At 34.2% G+C, this 17,886-nt stretch overlaps 1 protein-coding gene across 2 annotated transcripts; it reads left to right on the forward strand.

Moving 5' to 3' along the window:
- Positions 1 to 265: 265 nt before the first annotated feature.
- On the forward strand, positions 266 to 17,551 carry LOC149084664 (methylcrotonoyl-CoA carboxylase subunit alpha, mitochondrial-like). Of its 2 annotated transcripts, XM_089235076.1 has the most exons (17): positions 266 to 327; positions 2,627 to 2,664; positions 3,296 to 3,438; positions 3,624 to 3,841; positions 4,227 to 4,374; positions 5,605 to 5,726; positions 6,260 to 6,371; positions 7,330 to 7,411; positions 7,900 to 8,027; positions 10,348 to 10,531; positions 10,782 to 10,891; positions 12,546 to 12,753; positions 14,060 to 14,146; positions 14,276 to 14,460; positions 14,549 to 14,728; positions 16,758 to 16,902; positions 17,533 to 17,551. In XM_089235076.1, the coding sequence occupies exons 1-16, from the start codon at positions 320 to 322 to the stop codon at positions 16,866 to 16,868; spliced, it is 2,064 nt and encodes a 687-aa protein (XP_089091202.1). In that variant the 5' UTR covers positions 266 to 319; the 3' UTR covers positions 16,869 to 16,902; positions 17,533 to 17,551. The 2 variants fall into 2 exon arrangements, with proteins under 2 accessions (XP_089091202.1, XP_089091201.1); XM_089235075.1 differs by lacking the exon at positions 17,533 to 17,551 and having other exon boundaries at positions 16,758 to 17,145.
- Positions 17,552 to 17,886: the final 335 nt, after the last annotated feature.

The following is a 17,886-nucleotide window of genomic DNA, read 5'->3' on the forward strand; positions in this document are numbered from 1 at the left end:
TCATTCATAACCTTTACATGAAGTTGAGTGTCCAAACGAATTTTCATAATTTTCCATCCCTTTCACTTTGAACATTTATTATAATTATTTTAGTTAGAATTTATATTCATTTAATAAAAATATATTAAATTTTTTTCATTAATCTTTAGTTTTAAAATTACTTACCACAAAGTTTAAAAAATTATTTCCTATTTAGTTTATTTAGGCCGTATCTCGATCTTGTTCTTCGATGTTTCTCCTTACCATTCCTCTTACGCTCATTCTACAGAAAAACTTGAATTGGTCGATTGCGTCTGCTACAAGTTTTGTTTACATTGATATGAACAGGTAAAGGGATGAAAAATTTAGCATTTATTTTAAACTTCAAGCATTTATTTTGTTTAGATTTTTTTTGCATTTGCCTTTAAATCAGTTTGTCACGTGGTTTTTCAACACTTTGTGTGTATTTCATTTAAGTTAATCATTTTCCTATGTTAATAAATACACATAGTAAGCTTAAAATTTATTCATTATGAATCAAGTTTTTAGTTTAAGATGTTTTTTAATCTTGAATCAGTGAAACAATCAGTTTAAAACTACCTTGAAAGGAATTGCAAAGTTTTGATTTTACTAATCTCACATTCATGATCCTCCTTGGACCAAGGTATTTAATGCGAGGGGAGAGGAGGTGCCCAATATACCTATAGGTATATTGGGCACCCCCCCGGAATCCAATCTTAGCGTGAGAGATGATTGTAGTTAGCAGGTAAGTTACTCTATAAGATAGAAATTCAAAAAATACAGAGATACTGTAATCGGAACAAGCTAGTGCTATGATATTCAATTATTAACCTCATAGGTGTGAAGGTAGCCTATATTGGAAGTACTGGGAGGAGCTCAAACCCTATATGGTATTTCTATGTAGGTATTATGGAGATGTTGGCAAATATTGGAGGAGTTCAGGCCCATTAGCCCGAGACAAGTTTATATCTATGATTAACCACAATCATTTCCAAAAAAGTTTTCGAATAGTACAGTCAACATCTGTTATAACGACCCCACGTTATAACGACTGGTAGAATAAGTCTGAAATGCTTTCATATAACAACTATGTATATATCCTGTATGTTTTCCCTTTCGATTTTTACAATCTCCCAATATTATGCCTGTTTTCAATGAAACGATGAGAGAATTATAATGTACGTCGACTGTGTATTTATTCCGCCCAGGAGAAAGGGAGGGATAAATAAGGCTCCCCCTTTAATTTTATTACCATTAGCCTAGTGTTTTTGTGCTATAAATTTACTAAGCAAGGAGCTTTATGATATTGGACACTGAATGTATTTCAGCAAATTAATGTTTTCCCTGCTCATTTTAAGGTTATTGTTTAATCTCCAGCAGAACATTGATAAAATAAAAATGGGGGGGGGGGAAAGAAACAGAGCCGCCACTGGAAATAAGGATTGACTCTGTGATTTTGAACAAGCAGAGTAAATTTGGAGCCCTCCTGGTCCAACAACCAGGCCACCAAAGCCCCTGCAACCTTCCATAGTCGTGCTCAGGGCTACAACTAGGGTAGAGCAGGCTGATCTGGTGACTCGGGTGCAGGACCAGAGGGGGCGCGAATTTCACTCTTCAACATTACAAGAGGGAGTGCCAAAATGCATGATTGCCTCTGCTGACAAAGCATCTATTTACGGCTCTGGTTGTGATTCTGCTTGAACATCCTGTATAAAGTGGTTAAAGGATTGGCAGCAGGGATGTGCAATAGATTGTATTATTTATATTCACAGTTTATTGTAGAAGGGGGCACTCTAGTGCTCCAGTCAGTTTCTAGAGCCTATGGTCTTCGACAAGATGGCTTATGATAAGAAAGAACCAAGTGCGAATGCAGGACGAAGTGATAGGAGGGGCAAATTGTGTAAGTTTGTTTGATGGTCCTGTATTTACAGGAGAGACAAATTTTCCCATATTATTTGCTCTTAAGCAGGGGCAGTCATTCCTAACGCCCCCTCTGGATCTGTGCCTGGACGAAGGCAGACATCTTCAGCTGTGAATGAAGCCGAGGTTGAGCTTTAAATGGAGCATAGGCAGATATCTTTAGCTTACCAACCAAATGAAGTTGAGACAGGCATCTTCACCTTCAAATAGAGCAGAGACAGGTGGATTCAGAGTGATGTGTCAGAGAAACGACATATTGTGTCAGATCATCCTGTATTTTACAAAAACAGGTAAATTTTCCTCATATTATTCGACTACTGGGAAAAAGGGTTGATAGCCATTAATATCCATTACCCTTAACTGAACATTTTTTTGCACATCTTAATTAACATGCAACATGTATGAACCTTCAATGTTTAGAAAATATTCCATATATGTTAATTACATTGATGACAAAATAATATTCAGTGTTTTTAGCTTTTCATGTTAAAATCGTTAGCTGCAATACAAAGTGAATGAGTTGAAAATTTAAAGTTCTGCGTTATGAATAGTTTGTAAAAAATTTTCTTGTGACATTATGCTTTGATTTTCAACTGAATGCATTTTGAGGTTCACTTTATAATTTATATTTATTTTTAGACTCTGTTGTGCTACACAGTGATAGTTAAAGACTGTAATAAAAAAATCAATTTCTTCCCCTTTATAGGTTACCACACATATATTATCAAATTAGGCCTCTTAGTGGTGAGTTTTTATTTTATTGTCCGTTCTGCTCATTTGTTACCAAGTATTAAGATTTGAATAATCCAGGTGTCTTCAACGCATGGCCAGTGCAGTTTTTTCGTGATATCAAGGAAACAGTTATTTTCCGGATATTATGCTGAGGTGAGCTCGGAAGAGAGGCTACTAATGCCTCTACTTCAGCGCCTCACGACACAGTGCGTGAAATTTGGAAGGCAGATTCATGTGTCTCCAGTGGTGTAGATGGTAGCATGCTTGCCCGGTATGCAAGAGGGCCTGGGTTCGAGTCCCGGCGGAGACGTGATGACTTTTCTTTCTGAGCTCACCTCAGCATAATATCCGGAAAATAACTGTTTCTTTAATCAGTAATATTAATCAAAAATTCAGAATTAGTGAAAAAAATTATTTAAGAACTAATCAAAATTGTTAATTAATATAACCTTCAATTATTTTTATTCTTGTTTAATTCGGGGGCATCGACTCTTATTAAGATATCACTAAATTACATGAATTAGTAGCCCTGCAGGCTTTGTGGAAAGTTTCAATTTGCCCAGCAGTGTCAAAGGTTAAAGGTTTAAAATTGTGAAAGGTTGAAGACCCCCTGTAAAAATCTGTATTTTTTTTTTCCTTTCAGGCAATGTGAAGCCACTAAAGAAGGTCCTAATTGCCAATCGTGGAGAGATAGCATGCCGCATCATGAAAACAGCCAGAAAAATTGGCCTACAAACTGTAGCTGTTTATAGTGATGCTGACCGTCATTCTATGCATGTGTCGATGGTAAAAAATCATTCATTTTATAATTTTTCAACAAAATTTTTTTTCAAGGATCACAGTTAAGATGTATTCAAAATTGCTTAATGGGGGAGAAAAAATTTCTTGATCTCGTTAATATACGTGAAAAATACTTTAAAAAATCAAGTTTTTTTTTCTTTATTTTATTTTGACACTTCCTTATTTTTCAGGCAGATGAAGCGTATCTCATCGGCCCAGCACCATCTCAAGAGAGTTATTTGAAAAGTAATAAAATAATTGAAGTTGCAAAACAATCGGGTTCTCAAGCTATTCATCCTGGTTATGGATTTCTATCAGAAAACACTGAATTTGCTGAGTTGTGCCAAAACTCTGAAATCATATTTGTTGGTCCACCTGCTTCTGCTATTCGGGACATGGGTATCAAGAGGTATTTCTCTTTCCTTTATTTATTTGATACTGAAATATGCATTTGAATTTGCATAACAAGTTTGTCATTACAGCACTGCTGTATACAAAAGGGGGGGGGGTACACATTGCACATCTTCAAGAATATATTTTTTTCGAGCAGTTGCACCACCTAACAGAATTTTTTTTTAATTTCATTTAATTTCCTAAAATTTCGAAAGATTGTTCAAGAAACACTTTATATAATGAAGTTTCTGTTGTCCAAACTTTGTGTCATTTAGACCAATATAAAGTCCTCCACAACCCTGAAAGTTTAATTTCGATGTCACTGCATACAGCTTATAACATTTTTGACTGTGATTGGTAATAGTTCATTATGTAATCATACTCCTCACTTAAACTTTCAGCACATCAAAGTCCATTATGTCAAAAGCAAATGTTCCAGTTATCCAGGGTTATCATGGGGATGACCAATCAAATCAGAAGCTCAAAGAAGAGAGCAAGAAAATTGGATTCCCCGTCATGATCAAGGCTGTACGAGGCGGAGGCGGGAAGGTCAGCTCTATTTTCTTGAAACAAATTTTTGTATTTAAAATTTGTGGAAAAAATGTACAGAGTATGTGCTTCATTTCATTGAACAGTCAGTCTACAACCCATCAATCACAACCCCTATTTCAGTTGACTGCGCAATCGTTTTTTATTCTATGAAAATCTTTGCAATAAAAATTTATTTAAATGTAAATTGTGTAAAGATATTTGGGACAAAATTAAAATACTGTACCATTTTCGCCATCATTGGTTATTTTCAATGTCAAGCCATTCACAGAGATATCCCTCCCATGATCGTATTATATGTTGAGTTGATCTTTGCTGAGATATATCACTAGGAGCTTGAAAGTTGAATTTTATTGCCAAAGCATCATAAAATATTTGTCATTTGTAGTGATTCTTGAAGAAACTAAACCCAATAGCAGCCAATGTATATATCAGGGCTGGAAAAATCTAAAAAAATTGACATGTCCGAGAAACATTGCTTAGTCATCCCTTTTAAGCAATTTTTTTCCAGCATTCAAAACAAATGTGTTGCTATCTATCGATGGAAATATGCAGATATTATAGAAAATGGAGAGCATTGCACTACATTAAAAAAAAATTCAAAAATTAATTCCTTTGTTTAATGAAATTTTAAAATTTTCTATAACACTAAAAAATTTCCCATGCGGACCGATTTTGGACAATTTTTCCTGCGAGTTTTGATCAGTGGTGACCACTTAGTCTAAGGCTGATATTATGCTAACTTTGACAAATGAAACCAATGAGCATATCGGTTACACTCGAGCAAATACAACCAATAAGCTCATTGGTTACATTTGTAAGTTTTGTAAAAGAACTTTCACAAAACTTTTATAGTGTGTCATAAAATTTCCCTTTTCATAATATTTTTGTCACACATTTGAAACAAATATGTTGCCATCTATTGATGAAAATACTTGATGAAGGATTTAAATAATGAGAAATGTAATGTTTGCATTTCTCATTTGTTGAACTATCCAAATTTCCTATCTATTTTTTGAATTTTTTACATGCCCACATTCGGCATGTGGTAAAAAAAGAATACATGCTCTGAAGCATGTCGGGCAATAGATTTTGTCCAACCCTGGTATATATCGGTTTATTTTTAGTGTATGTAACTTTGGGTCAACACTAATAGGATTATTCAAATTGCTTTATGACTTTATTACTTTGTTATGAATTTATATAATTTATTATAATTTTGTTTGGCAGGGCATGCGAATAGCCATGACTGAAGACGAATTTGAGACGCAGCTGGAATCTGCCCGGAGAGAAGCCACAAAATCTTTTGGTGACGATGCAATGTTAATTGAAAAATTTGTTGAAAATCCAAGGTGTTTGTCTCTGTATTTGTTTAAGAATGGACCCTCCCCCTTTTTATATTGTCTTGGTAAAGTCATTTTAACTGTACTTACTATTCCATTGAACAATCATTACACATGGCCCAACATCTTAAAGTCAGGCTCATAGGCTAAAATCAAATGTGGGCATCTAGGAAAAGATTTTTCATGGCTTCTTTGGCTAGAATCCAGTCAGCCTTTCCTAGGGGTATGGCGATCATCATTCATTTGGGCTATTCAAAACACTTAACAAGCACAAATTGAATAAAATGTGTACATTAACATGCATTGGTCCCTACTGAAAATTATTTAAGCATAAATTATATATGTGTTATTACAAACTTCACCCTTTTGAAGAGCGGTCAGTAAATGTATATAAAGTATAATTAACAATTCATTGATCCGATATTCATACCAAATTATTCAAATATCAGTTAGTGTGAAAGTGATGCATCACTTGTGTTATCACTGCAATGCACTACAAAATATCTAATGATTGGGTATGTAACCACGTGTTCTTGTTTCAGACACGTGGAGGTGCAGGTATTTGGTGATAAGCATGGAAATTATGTTTATTTATTCGAGCGAGACTGCAGTGTGCAGAGACGTCATCAAAAAATCATAGAAGAGGCACCAGCGGTAAGTTTTCTCCTCTTTCTTGTGTTTGTCTAATGTTGTCTAGCATAGAATAATTATTGAAGGGTTTTCAGACTTTCTACTATGGTGGCTTTCTAGAGTTTCCAAAATGTACATGTTCCTTCTCTCACCCCCCCCCCCCATGCCCACGGCCATCTTAAGAGCAATATGGGCGCCCGGGCCAAGTGATTTTTCTGGGGCCCCTCCTGTTTTATTCTAGAAAATTTCAGCCAGATCTCATTTTTGTAGGGCCCTTCTTCCCATGAGTCCTTCCCGGGTCGTGCCTGGGTGGGCCCATGCATTAAGACAGCACTGCCTATGCCATACTCCTATCAAAGTAGGGCTTGAAAAAGAAAAAAACTTATTATTGACTACCTTTGGTCTCAAGGATGTGTAGTGGTTCAGTATCGGATATCTTCAACAATAAAAATATACAAATCACTAAAATACCGCAAAACCCCTCTTAATGATCACCCCTTCAGATGCGGTCACCCGTCTTTTACAGCCAAATAATATTCTCCTTTGTATAATAAAAGTATGCATTTTTCACACACTTGATTAATGGCCACCCTTCTTTTACAGAATTTTTTTTTTGTCCCGCCAGTGTCTGCAAAATAGGGGTTTTACTGTATATGATGCTGTGAAAGTTTTCAAGTAGTTAGGAACAATAATATTTAAAAAAATCTTTTTATTCAGTACATGGTGATATTTCTTCATTTTTGCTGCACAACAGCTGATTTATGTAATTATACCAGCATGGCTTAAAACCAATTCCAAATTTATTTATTTTTATACAATTTAGCTGTATTTAAAATCACAGATTCATTAAACTATGTATAAATTGGTGTGATAACCACACACTGATAGATATAACAGCTCAGTATAAATTGAAATAATGATGCTTTTGCATTATAACAAAGCTTACTGAAGGAAACTGAGTTTGACATAGTTTTCATTTCAGCCAGGATTGACTTCAGATGAAAGAAAACTCATAGGTGAAGCTGCAGTTAGGGCTGCAAGAGCTGTCAACTACGTTGGAGCTGGTAGGCATTGTTCAAAAGCAAAACCATTCAGATCTATTTTTGCAAATCATTTTCATTTGTCCATCAAATCATTTTCATCTTTTAATTTAGAGTTATATGATACTTATGTGATGAAAAAAATAGTTACTAAAGCATTTTATTGTCTTATAGAATAACCATCTAAGCCAAATTCCAAGTCAGGATATCTAACTTTGTATGTTAGCAACACCTTTAAGAACAAGATTAGAATGATATCTAGTTATTTCTGTAACACTCTTACATCCCAGGATATCCCACTGGTTGGAAATCGTAACTCTATAACTATATTTGTTGTAATTTTACCCGAAGAAAATAACTTACAGCACCCAAGGATGTTGCAGCACACCCTTTGGGAATAAAACTGCTCAAAATTATAAAAATTAGAAAGTGCTAATTAGAAGTATTAGTTCAATCCAGGGAGCTATTTTGATCAACCAAAATCTGTAAATATTCTACTTTTCTTCTCACAGGAACCGTGGAATTCATTCTTGATAAAAATCACAAGTTTTACTTCATGGAGATGAACACTCGCCTTCAAGTTGAGCATCCAGTAACAGAGATGATAACTGGTGTAGATCTTGTCGAATGGCAACTCCAGGTGTGAACATCGATTTAATAGATAACTTACGATTTCTATTTTTTCCATTATGTGCAAAACTTTCCCTTACCCTTCAATGTTTTAGAGTCCATCTCAAAACACATAAAAAGTATTCCTAAGAAATAAACTTCATGTCTGGTTCACAACACATACATGCACATTCCAATATGTGCTCATTCGTTAGAAATTCCATAGAGGAATATGGGTGAGGTGCATGTGCAGTTTAGTAGTAGTCCATCTGAAAAGTTTGGATAACTGTCCTTTTTTAAGAAAAAAAAGATCATTAACACTAGAACGGCCAGAGCAGCCATTTTCATAGTTTTGATTTTCAAAATGCTATAATCTTGGCAGTATTTAACTTACACACTCCATTTTTGTTCATCCTGGCGAGCTCAGTTTTGTTTCAGTTTGACATTTCATAACTCTTCATGCCATCACTTGCTTTGAAAGCTTCCTAAGAAACATAGGCTCATTCACAGTGTGTAGACGTGCATGGCTCTTCGAAGAAAGATGCATTAGAACAAAATAAAGATATTTTTTCTGTACTAAATGATATTTTGGACAATAAATCTGAGGCTGAGGAGACTTACGATGCAAAATCGGATAACGAAAATCATGATTTTCTGCTATATTTACCCGAAAGAGAAAGTTAAAATTCTGGAGGTGACTGGTCTCTGAATCAGATGATATTTACAAAAAAGAAATACGAAGATGTATCTTTGTTTTGATTGTATTTTCTTCATAAGTTAATTTGTAGTATGAAATTTTAATAGTGTCCTAGTTTTTTCTCGATAGTGCAAATTTACAGTGGCATAATAGTATATGTTATCCATAGCATGCGCAAACAACTAAATAAAGTGAAGAAAAAAAAGACCTTGATATTCATACAAAAAAATGCACATTATCAACATGAAGCAATGTACGATGTGATGTAAAGGCAATGTTTATATATCTTTTTTTTTCATGGTAACTCTTGTCTACAGTTGCCCCCTAATTTTTCATATTTATAGTTGTAAACTCATTTTATGAACATCCTATATGCTTGAGAAAACGCGAATTTGTTCAAAATTAATAAATTGACCATATGGAATAATGCTTGTTTTTTTATTGTAAAAATTTAGTGTCATTAAATATATTGCACTAAAAAGCAGCAGCAGTCAAAATGACTGCCAGCTGCCCTTTTAGGTATAATGTATAGTCCGGCCTTTCTAGTGTTAATACCATTAGTAGTACTTAATGGATAATAACCGAGGCATTTTTATGAGAACTAAACTTAAAAATCTCAAATGCACAATTAATTTGAATTCTTCTGCCTCCACTGAATTTCAATTTGCATTGTTGCACCCCTTTTAAGACAGTCAATATACCTGGAATCAATAACTTGTATCATGGAAAAATTTTCAGCCCACATCCCTAAGGACACTGTCCTGAAACTTCTTAAACTGGTAGCAAATTGTCCTTGAGTGGCTCTTTGTGAGTATAAGAGTTTTGACGACCATTCTCAAGAAAACTGAGGACACCTAACCATTAAAACCATTAAAGAAGTGTGATTCTTGCCTCTGATGATTTAGCCAAGTGGTTAATAATATCCATTTTTCTGCTGAAGAGATGGATATTACTTGACAGTGGGATCTTAGTTCACACACATTATTCTCGATTACCAGTTATTTTACCAACTAGTCACAAACTATTTAACTCCTTTATGATCAGGGATGAGATATCTTATCCAAACGCCGGTGGGATAGATTCGATCCAAAAGTTCTCATTGTTCTCTTCTCACAATTGTGAAGCTTTGTTGTAATCCCATGAAGTGAAGTTGTTTTTTTTTTCACCTTGTTTTTTCTATACTCCGGTTTCTTCCTATCTTCTCCTATAGTGGTTTTTCCCCTCATATATAATGTATCTTTTTACTATGTACATGTGTAGGAGCAAAAGAGAACATGTGAGATGAGGGTGAAAAGAGAAATCTACTGTATATCTACTTATCTATTATATACTGTTTTTTCTTTTATTTATATATATTCTCCTATTTCTTTTCCCCCTTCTTCCTTTTTTTCTAATGTGCGGTTAGGTTAGGACAAGGTTACCAGATTTATTGCTGTTTGTCAAATAGAGATAACTCAAATTTGTTGCCTAAAGCTTGTACGAAATGGTTAAGCATGATAAATTGAAATTATTAAATTAAATAGCCAGAAATTTTTTTTCACCTGTATGAGTAACCCTCCTCTCCCAAAAAAGTAATAATTAATAGTCTAATTTGATCAATAATGCTGAAATATCATCGACAGTGCAAAAATTAATAACCTAAATCCCTCTCCAGGTGGCTGCTGGAGGTAAGCTGCCACTAAGCCAAAAAGAATTGGAACTGAATGGTCATTCTTTTGAAGCAAGGATATATGCGGAGGATCCAAATGAAAATTTCATGCCTGGTGCAGGAAGACTTCAATTTCTTAAGACGCCAGAGCCATCTGAACATGTGAGAATTGAAACTGGTGTTCAACAAGGTAATACATATCATGATTTCATTATTTTTATGACTATGGTGTGGGACGAAAATCGTTTCAATTAGTTGAAAAGATTAAAAATTATTAAAATTAAATGATAAAAATTAGAAAAATAAATTAAAAATTTAAATTGCAGTAGACATTTTTGTCCTTCCATCATTTGTGCAACATTTTGGTGAATTTGGTGCCGAAATCATGGAATTTATTTATAATGAATCGCTACAATATTTTGTTTTGTATGGTATTTTAGGGGATGATGTCTCTGTACATTATGACCCGATGATTGCCAAATTAGTTGTGTGGGGAAAAGACAGGAGCTCTGCGTTGATGAAGCTACATCAGTGTCTATCTCAATATAACGTTTGTATTTATTGTAAAAATTTCATACAATTTTTTTTTATAGTAGAATTATTATGGTACCCATGTGGTTAATGCATCAACCTCTAGATCAACAGATCCCGAACCCATCACTCAATCTGAATACCTGTGAATAGGGTAGGAGAAAGAAGAGTGATTTTATTTACCCTAAGAACTAATTGTAAGTCCCTGACTAAATCAGTCCTTGTATGCATAAAATGACAAATTATGAGATAAAAATGACTAGGTGGTTAGAGCAACCTATGAACCGCAGGTCACAGAGTGACCCATTTATAATTTTGAGTGACCCACTTGAGTTCTGGAAATAAAGTATATACCTGAAACACCTTCTTAATACACACATTTGGGTTGATTTTGACTTGTACAGCCAAAAAAAAAGTTGCAGACCCTTGGGTTAGAGGCTCAAAGGGTAGCCTCTCGAAGCTTGATGAATAGCAACAAGAGTTCATTCTGGAATGACTTTTTAGATAATCAAAACATTTAACTGATATTCAAAACCTCTTAGAAGGCATACATATACACCCAAGCCCCATTTACATGACAAATTATGAAGACAAATTCAATGAGTCGGTTGTGGGGGAAATAACCAGGACAACAAATGTAAAGCAGACAATGAATCAAAATGGAGCTTGAAATAAGGGCTATATGGCTATATCTATACTGGAACAACTGGGTTCCAAATATTGGGGAGGAGCAAGCAGAAATGCTAATAAACTAATTAGATAAGGATACAGTGTGAACCTTTTGCCACAGTGATACTCAATATAACAATAAATCTCTCTACAACATTATTTTTTCAAATCGTACTAGGAATGGGTTATAGGTTAATGTGGAACTCCTCTCGATACAATGACATCTCTTACTATGATAAATCCCTCTATAATGATGTATTTTTAAGAGATTTTAAAATTATACAACAATATTTTTTACATTACGCTTAAAATCCCCTTCAATATATTTTTTAATTCCTTTCCAGTTTATGTTCTTTTGAGGGTGTCTAATAGCATCAGTATTTTGCACTATCTATCCTTCGAAAGTGCTAATGAAAATGTTGTAAAGTTACCTCTACAGGGTGAAACAACTTACTGAATTTTATTAACCAACTAATCAATTACATTTTTTTGCTGTGAATAACACTCATAAATGCATTTTATGTTGGTGCTAATAACGCCAATTAGGGAGAGATGTCGACAACTTCATAAATTTGGTGGAATTATAATGCTACCTCGCACTATAACAATAACTTCTCTACAACATTTTTTCCTGGTCCATAAAGTATCGTTATATCAAGGTTTCACTGCAATTATATTGAGATAATTAGGTACAGAAATATTAACTTCCAGGGTGCAATGTTAATCCATCCAGTTCTTCTGCAGCCCAAGGCATTGAACTTATTGAAAAGCTTGATGGGCTATTGATAGGTCTTGATTCACGAGTGGGGGTTTGTCTCAGATAGAAAATAAGTCAAAAGATTCCCCACTGAAAATAATTTAATGAAGGTCTGTTATGAAGGTAGTGATTTTATGTAAAATTGATTTTTTATTGAAAATTTTTTGGCCTTATCCGCAAGTATGATTTAATTAAAATTATTCATGAAATGTTCACCGAAAGTGATGACTTTTCTATTCAATATTAGATCGTTGGTGTGAACACAAATGTGAAATTTCTTATGGACTTGTCCAAACATGAAGAATTTGTCAAAGGCAATGTTCACACCGATTTCATTCCTGAGCACCAAAGTGAGCTTTTCCCACCATTGGATGTCAGTGATAGAGAAATATGTGCAGCGGTTTTGGGTGTAATACTTCGGGAGAGAAGAAGAAAATTTCCAAACACAAACTTAGGTAATGGAAACGTTTTTTTTACAAATTGAACTATTCATTTGCCAGTGGAAAAAAAGGTTGTAATTGGCTTTAATCATTAAGATTAGTGACCCTGCGAGCCATTTCATTCATTAAAACAACTGTGTAGCTTTAGTTACGGCTGAATTAACATTACAGACACTTCTGAATTTAATGCTGAAAACAGTTAGTCCCATTCTAATTTGCCTTCATAAGCATAAAGGTCTATTTGTACATGATAATCATGGCTGAATTATAATCAGAGAAATCTGTCTTGCCTTCCGGAAACATATCAAGATTGGATTCTGAACTGCACCTGATGAATGGCTAGTAAAAGGAAGAATAATTTTAAAGTGAAATGGATCTTTCAAAGCGAAGACGAGCTGTGACAGTTGTTGTGTGAATGGATCTTAACTTCCTCATTTACTGCATTGGCTGTGGAGACAATAGACAGCACTTTAAAAAATGCACCTAGCTAAATAAAATGCTCGCAGAGACCTCAAAATTAGTTCTAGATGTTGTAAACATTTGGTAGTAAATTATTAATACTCATGTCTGTAGAAATTTAGTCTAATCAGTACCACAATTAAAAATAAATATAAAAAAACATAGAGTTCAAAGTTTCCTTCAAGACTGAGGAGGTTGAGAATGATTTATTGTAACAAATTGAGTAGTCTGACTATTCTCATTAAAATTCTTGACACTGAAAGTTGTACAGGGTGGGCAGGTGTCTTTAGCTCCAGTGCTCTGAGGTGTCTGAAGTGGTAACTATTGTTCAAAATGTCACAAAAAGAGAAAACCTTTCAAGAATTTTTTCTCTATCTTGAATGAAAGGATGCAAAGAATTTTTGAAGTCAGTTACTTTGAAGATAAAGAATACCGGCAAAAGTATGATTTCCATATAAACTAGTCTTATTTATATATATGACATTTGTTTAAAACGTATTGGGACCATAAATTTTCTTGTGTAAACCAATGAATGCGATCCTAGTGCACATGCTTTCATTTTTTTCTGCTGGTAGATGTGAGCATCACGGCAGAAAAACTTGTTATTATCAAAGAAATGAGAATGAAAATGGTTCAGTTAAACAGGTTCTCATACTATGCCCTGAAGCTTGAGCAGCTAGGTCACGTGGTTAAAAAAATTTCATACACTCTATAATTTGCGTAAGCAGTTTTTTCTTAGTAGTGAATATTGAAATTGCTTTTTTTTTCCTGAAATATACGTATGAATAATAACCAGATTTTTCTTTTTCACATTTTTTGTTTCATTCAAATCATAATTGCTTTTATTATTGGTTATTTTCAGATATCTTTTCCCCATTCTCACAAAAGGATGGTATGGTGCCGAATGCATCTTATCAGAAAGTCATATCTTTAAATCAAAAAAATAAAGGTAATGGATACTGTCTCAATAAAACTTTGAGGGAAAAAAAATTCATTCAATATCAAATTTACTTTTTTGCTATGCATGATACATGAGTTAAATATGCAATACTGAACTAACTTTGTTTTTAATAATTAGAATACAAAGTTAATGTGAGGTATGAATCTGATGGCTCATACACAATGTCGATCGACGGCAAAGAGCATGTAGTTTGTGGCTCTCAAGATACAAGTGATCCAACAACCATATTCGGTACAATTGATGATGTGTCATATCCATGTAGAATTGTATTGGATGATGAAAATATTCATTTGTTCACAAGAGTGAGTGAGCGTCAACTGCTATATTTTCTTATCAGTTTATCTTAACCTTCGTGACACATTCATTTTGTGACATAAAATTATTTCACAGGAAAGTTCATATGAATTTGGATTGGAAACCCCAAAATTTATTACGAGCACATCATCACAGCATTCAGAAAAAGGTGCTATAGCTCCAATGCCAGGTGTGATAGAAAAAGTTATGGTCCAAGTTGGTGATAAAGTCAAGAAAGGAGATCCCTTAATAATCATGATTGCTATGAAAATGGAGGTGAGTTGTCATGGCTAAAGAGATCTGGGCATTTATAGATTGTCCGAAATATAGCATAGTTGCCAATTTTGGAGGAGAATTAGGGAGATTTTTGTGTGGGTTCAAATTTCATACAAAAACAATTATAAAAGGGATTTGTGAAAAACAAATGAGGGATTTTTAAAAAATAAAAGTGAAATTGTCTGGATTTTTGCCCTTTTAGAAAGATATGATATCGTGTTAGCCATTGTTAACCCATTCGCATCATAAGCACATATATGCGCAGAATTTCCCTGGCAATTAAATCACCAAAGCGCATATATGTGCGCTAGTTTTTTATGCATAATAACAAAACACTAGAGTACTACCATACTGTATAAAACTATTAAATTTAATTTTTCAAATTATTTTCAATGCATATCTTCATTGAACTAAGTAAAATTATAAATACTTTGTGTACTCCATTTGTTTTTTTTTTCATTTTGAAATATTTCTAACTTTATACAATAAAAAATTTTTGGTGATATGGGCCAATTTTCCACTTTTTTGAATGATGCAAATGGGTTAATCAACACAATGTCCCCATTCATTGCCTAATAAAACATCACATCACCCATCATTGCTAGAAAGAATTACTATCTGGCCAAAAAATAGGGAAAATGCACATACCCGATACAAGTTATTTCATGGATTTGAATGTCAAGAAGCCAAATTGATGTTGACTCTTTGGCAAGTTTTGCCTTTTTTCACCTGACAAAATGAAATTTTTTTTGTGACTTGACGCAATGGCAACAATTTAGAGTCCTCAAAATATATGTTATGTAGGCACCTTAGAAATGTGCATTAAACTTGTGGCAACATTTTGAGGGGAAACAAAAGCATGTCTTTTTCCAAGTAAATTCTTTGCAAATTTTTTTTCCCCAAAGTAGAGATTTTTGAATCTCTGGGGAAATTTGAATCAGAAGGAAATTCGAGAGATATAAGAATATTTTTTGGGAGTCAGGAAAAATTCAGAAGACTTGGCAACTATGATATAGTATGAAGTCTGAAATTCTGTATCTTTTGGTACAGCTACACTAAGCACTGTTTGACAACAAGACACTAAAGTATTTTTTCAGTAATGAGCATCGTTCATGCCTGATGTTAGAAGAAGAGCACCTTCATATGGCAATTCTGATATATGCTTAAATTAAGATCAATATGAAATGGGGGCATCCACATTGAGCTAGCTCTTTTGGGTGCTTCAGTGAGAAGCACAGTGTTCCCAAGCAACAGGTCAAAGGAATCTGTTTAACACTATAGTGAGATCTTTTACTTACTACGCTAAAACAGCTTGTAGCCTGCATGAGGGATTAGTGTCTATAGATTTTAAGATGGCAGAGGGCAAACATTTATATGAATTGATCTTTTCTTGGGTATCAATTAAGGTTGTGCACATTCCTTGTGGCTGATTTTGCTCTGCCCAGGGCCACAACTAGATTCTTAGTCAGCCGGGGTAGGCATACATTTTGATGCCCCGTGCAATGTTGAAGGATGGATTAAAGAGTAAAATCTGTACCTCCTTTAATTCAGCACCCAGAGCACCAGACCCGCCTGCTCTTTACTAGTTGTGCCCTTGGCCCTGCAGGTTACACAGTGGCAGGATAATGTGGGATCTAACAGACATGCTTTCCCATATGACTTACAAAAAAATCAAATAATTCAGCTGTGATTTTTTAAAAAACTTTGATAAGCTTATGAAATTAATTCATCACAATGGGGGTCTAAATAAAGTGTATCCAGCTTATAACATTTTCTAGAAAACTGCTATGAAGAAATATTGTAAGTGGGAAAATGTTTCAAATGGGAAACCGTTTGAAAAAATGATGAGCATTAGTAAAAATTGGGACCACAAAAATTAAGGTGCACTGCACTAAGAGCGGGGAAAACATAAGTGGGATTTACTGTATACTATACATATACCAATTTATGATGAAATAAAGTGATGCAATAATTTAACCAATTAATGATCATTAACACATTTTTAACTTTGCGTTAAATTTTCTTTTAGTATGTGATAAAAGCACACAGTGCTGGAACGGTAGACAATATATTCTGCAAGGTTGGTGAAAGTGTTTCGAGAAATGCTCAACTAGTATCGCTGAAAGAATCAGAAAATTAACATCATCGACGACTGTTTAATTCAAATTTTTATGGTAATTATTATTATTGGTTGTTATAGTTATATATAAAATTGTCTTTTTTTTTTTTATACATAATTTATGTATGAGAATTATTTCATAACAAAGAGCATCACAAACTTACAGCCATTAAACTGACTGAAGATTGGATGAGCTGGCACCTTGAAAAAAAAATATCCTACAAAAGATATATTTGTTGTAGCATAAACCATTACATAAAGATGGCTACCAAAATTAGTCCAGTAAATTTTAACAGACAGTGTGCGATTGATTTTCTGGAGAAAAAAAACTATCATTAATTGAAATATAGCTGAATTAATTTCCTCATTTTCCTACTTGCGACCACTGATGGATGATCCACATACTAGGAAAAGGTTCGAAGCATCGTCACAAAACTACCTTGAAAAACTTTTCAGAACACATTTCCAGTTATTTTTTCATCTCTCATTTTTCCACAAACATATTTTGTGGTTGAGCTTTCTCATATAAGACTATTCAGTGACAAAAATCTGCCCATCTATATATGTTGTGATAAATTTGGTGCTTATATATGCATAATCACCTGCCATTTTGGTAAGTTTTATAAATTTTGTTCACATGTGAATCCATCATGATTACCAATGATTGATTACGTATAATCTCCAGGTCATAACGGTCCCCACCGTCGCCACAGTGATGGTCAGCTGAAGTTGGTTTTCTGTAGTTCCCAACTTCGAGGTGCAAATGTGAGCCGATCTCCCCGTTAAAGTCTCGCCGCAGAGAGCAACAGACCTACAACGATATACTATTCAATCATCACACTTCATGCATAGTTAGAAAAATTGATGGCAGGTGGCAGCACTACACACAACAAACTTCACGGAAGGTTCACTACACATACCAATTTGTTAGAAGTTACACACAGGAATATGAACGAGGTGCATGTCTGGTTTAGTAGTAGTAGGTCATAACGGTAAATATAATCATTCAAATTCGCTAGAATTTTGCATAAATTTCAGT

Source organism: Pholcus phalangioides, unplaced genomic scaffold (genome assembly GCF_987345545.1).
Source record: "Pholcus phalangioides strain wild (caught in Gottingen) unplaced genomic scaffold, Ppha-v1.0 ptg000008l_1, whole genome shotgun sequence".
In the NCBI taxonomy this organism is placed as follows: domain Eukaryota; kingdom Metazoa; phylum Arthropoda; class Arachnida; order Araneae; family Pholcidae; genus Pholcus; species Pholcus phalangioides.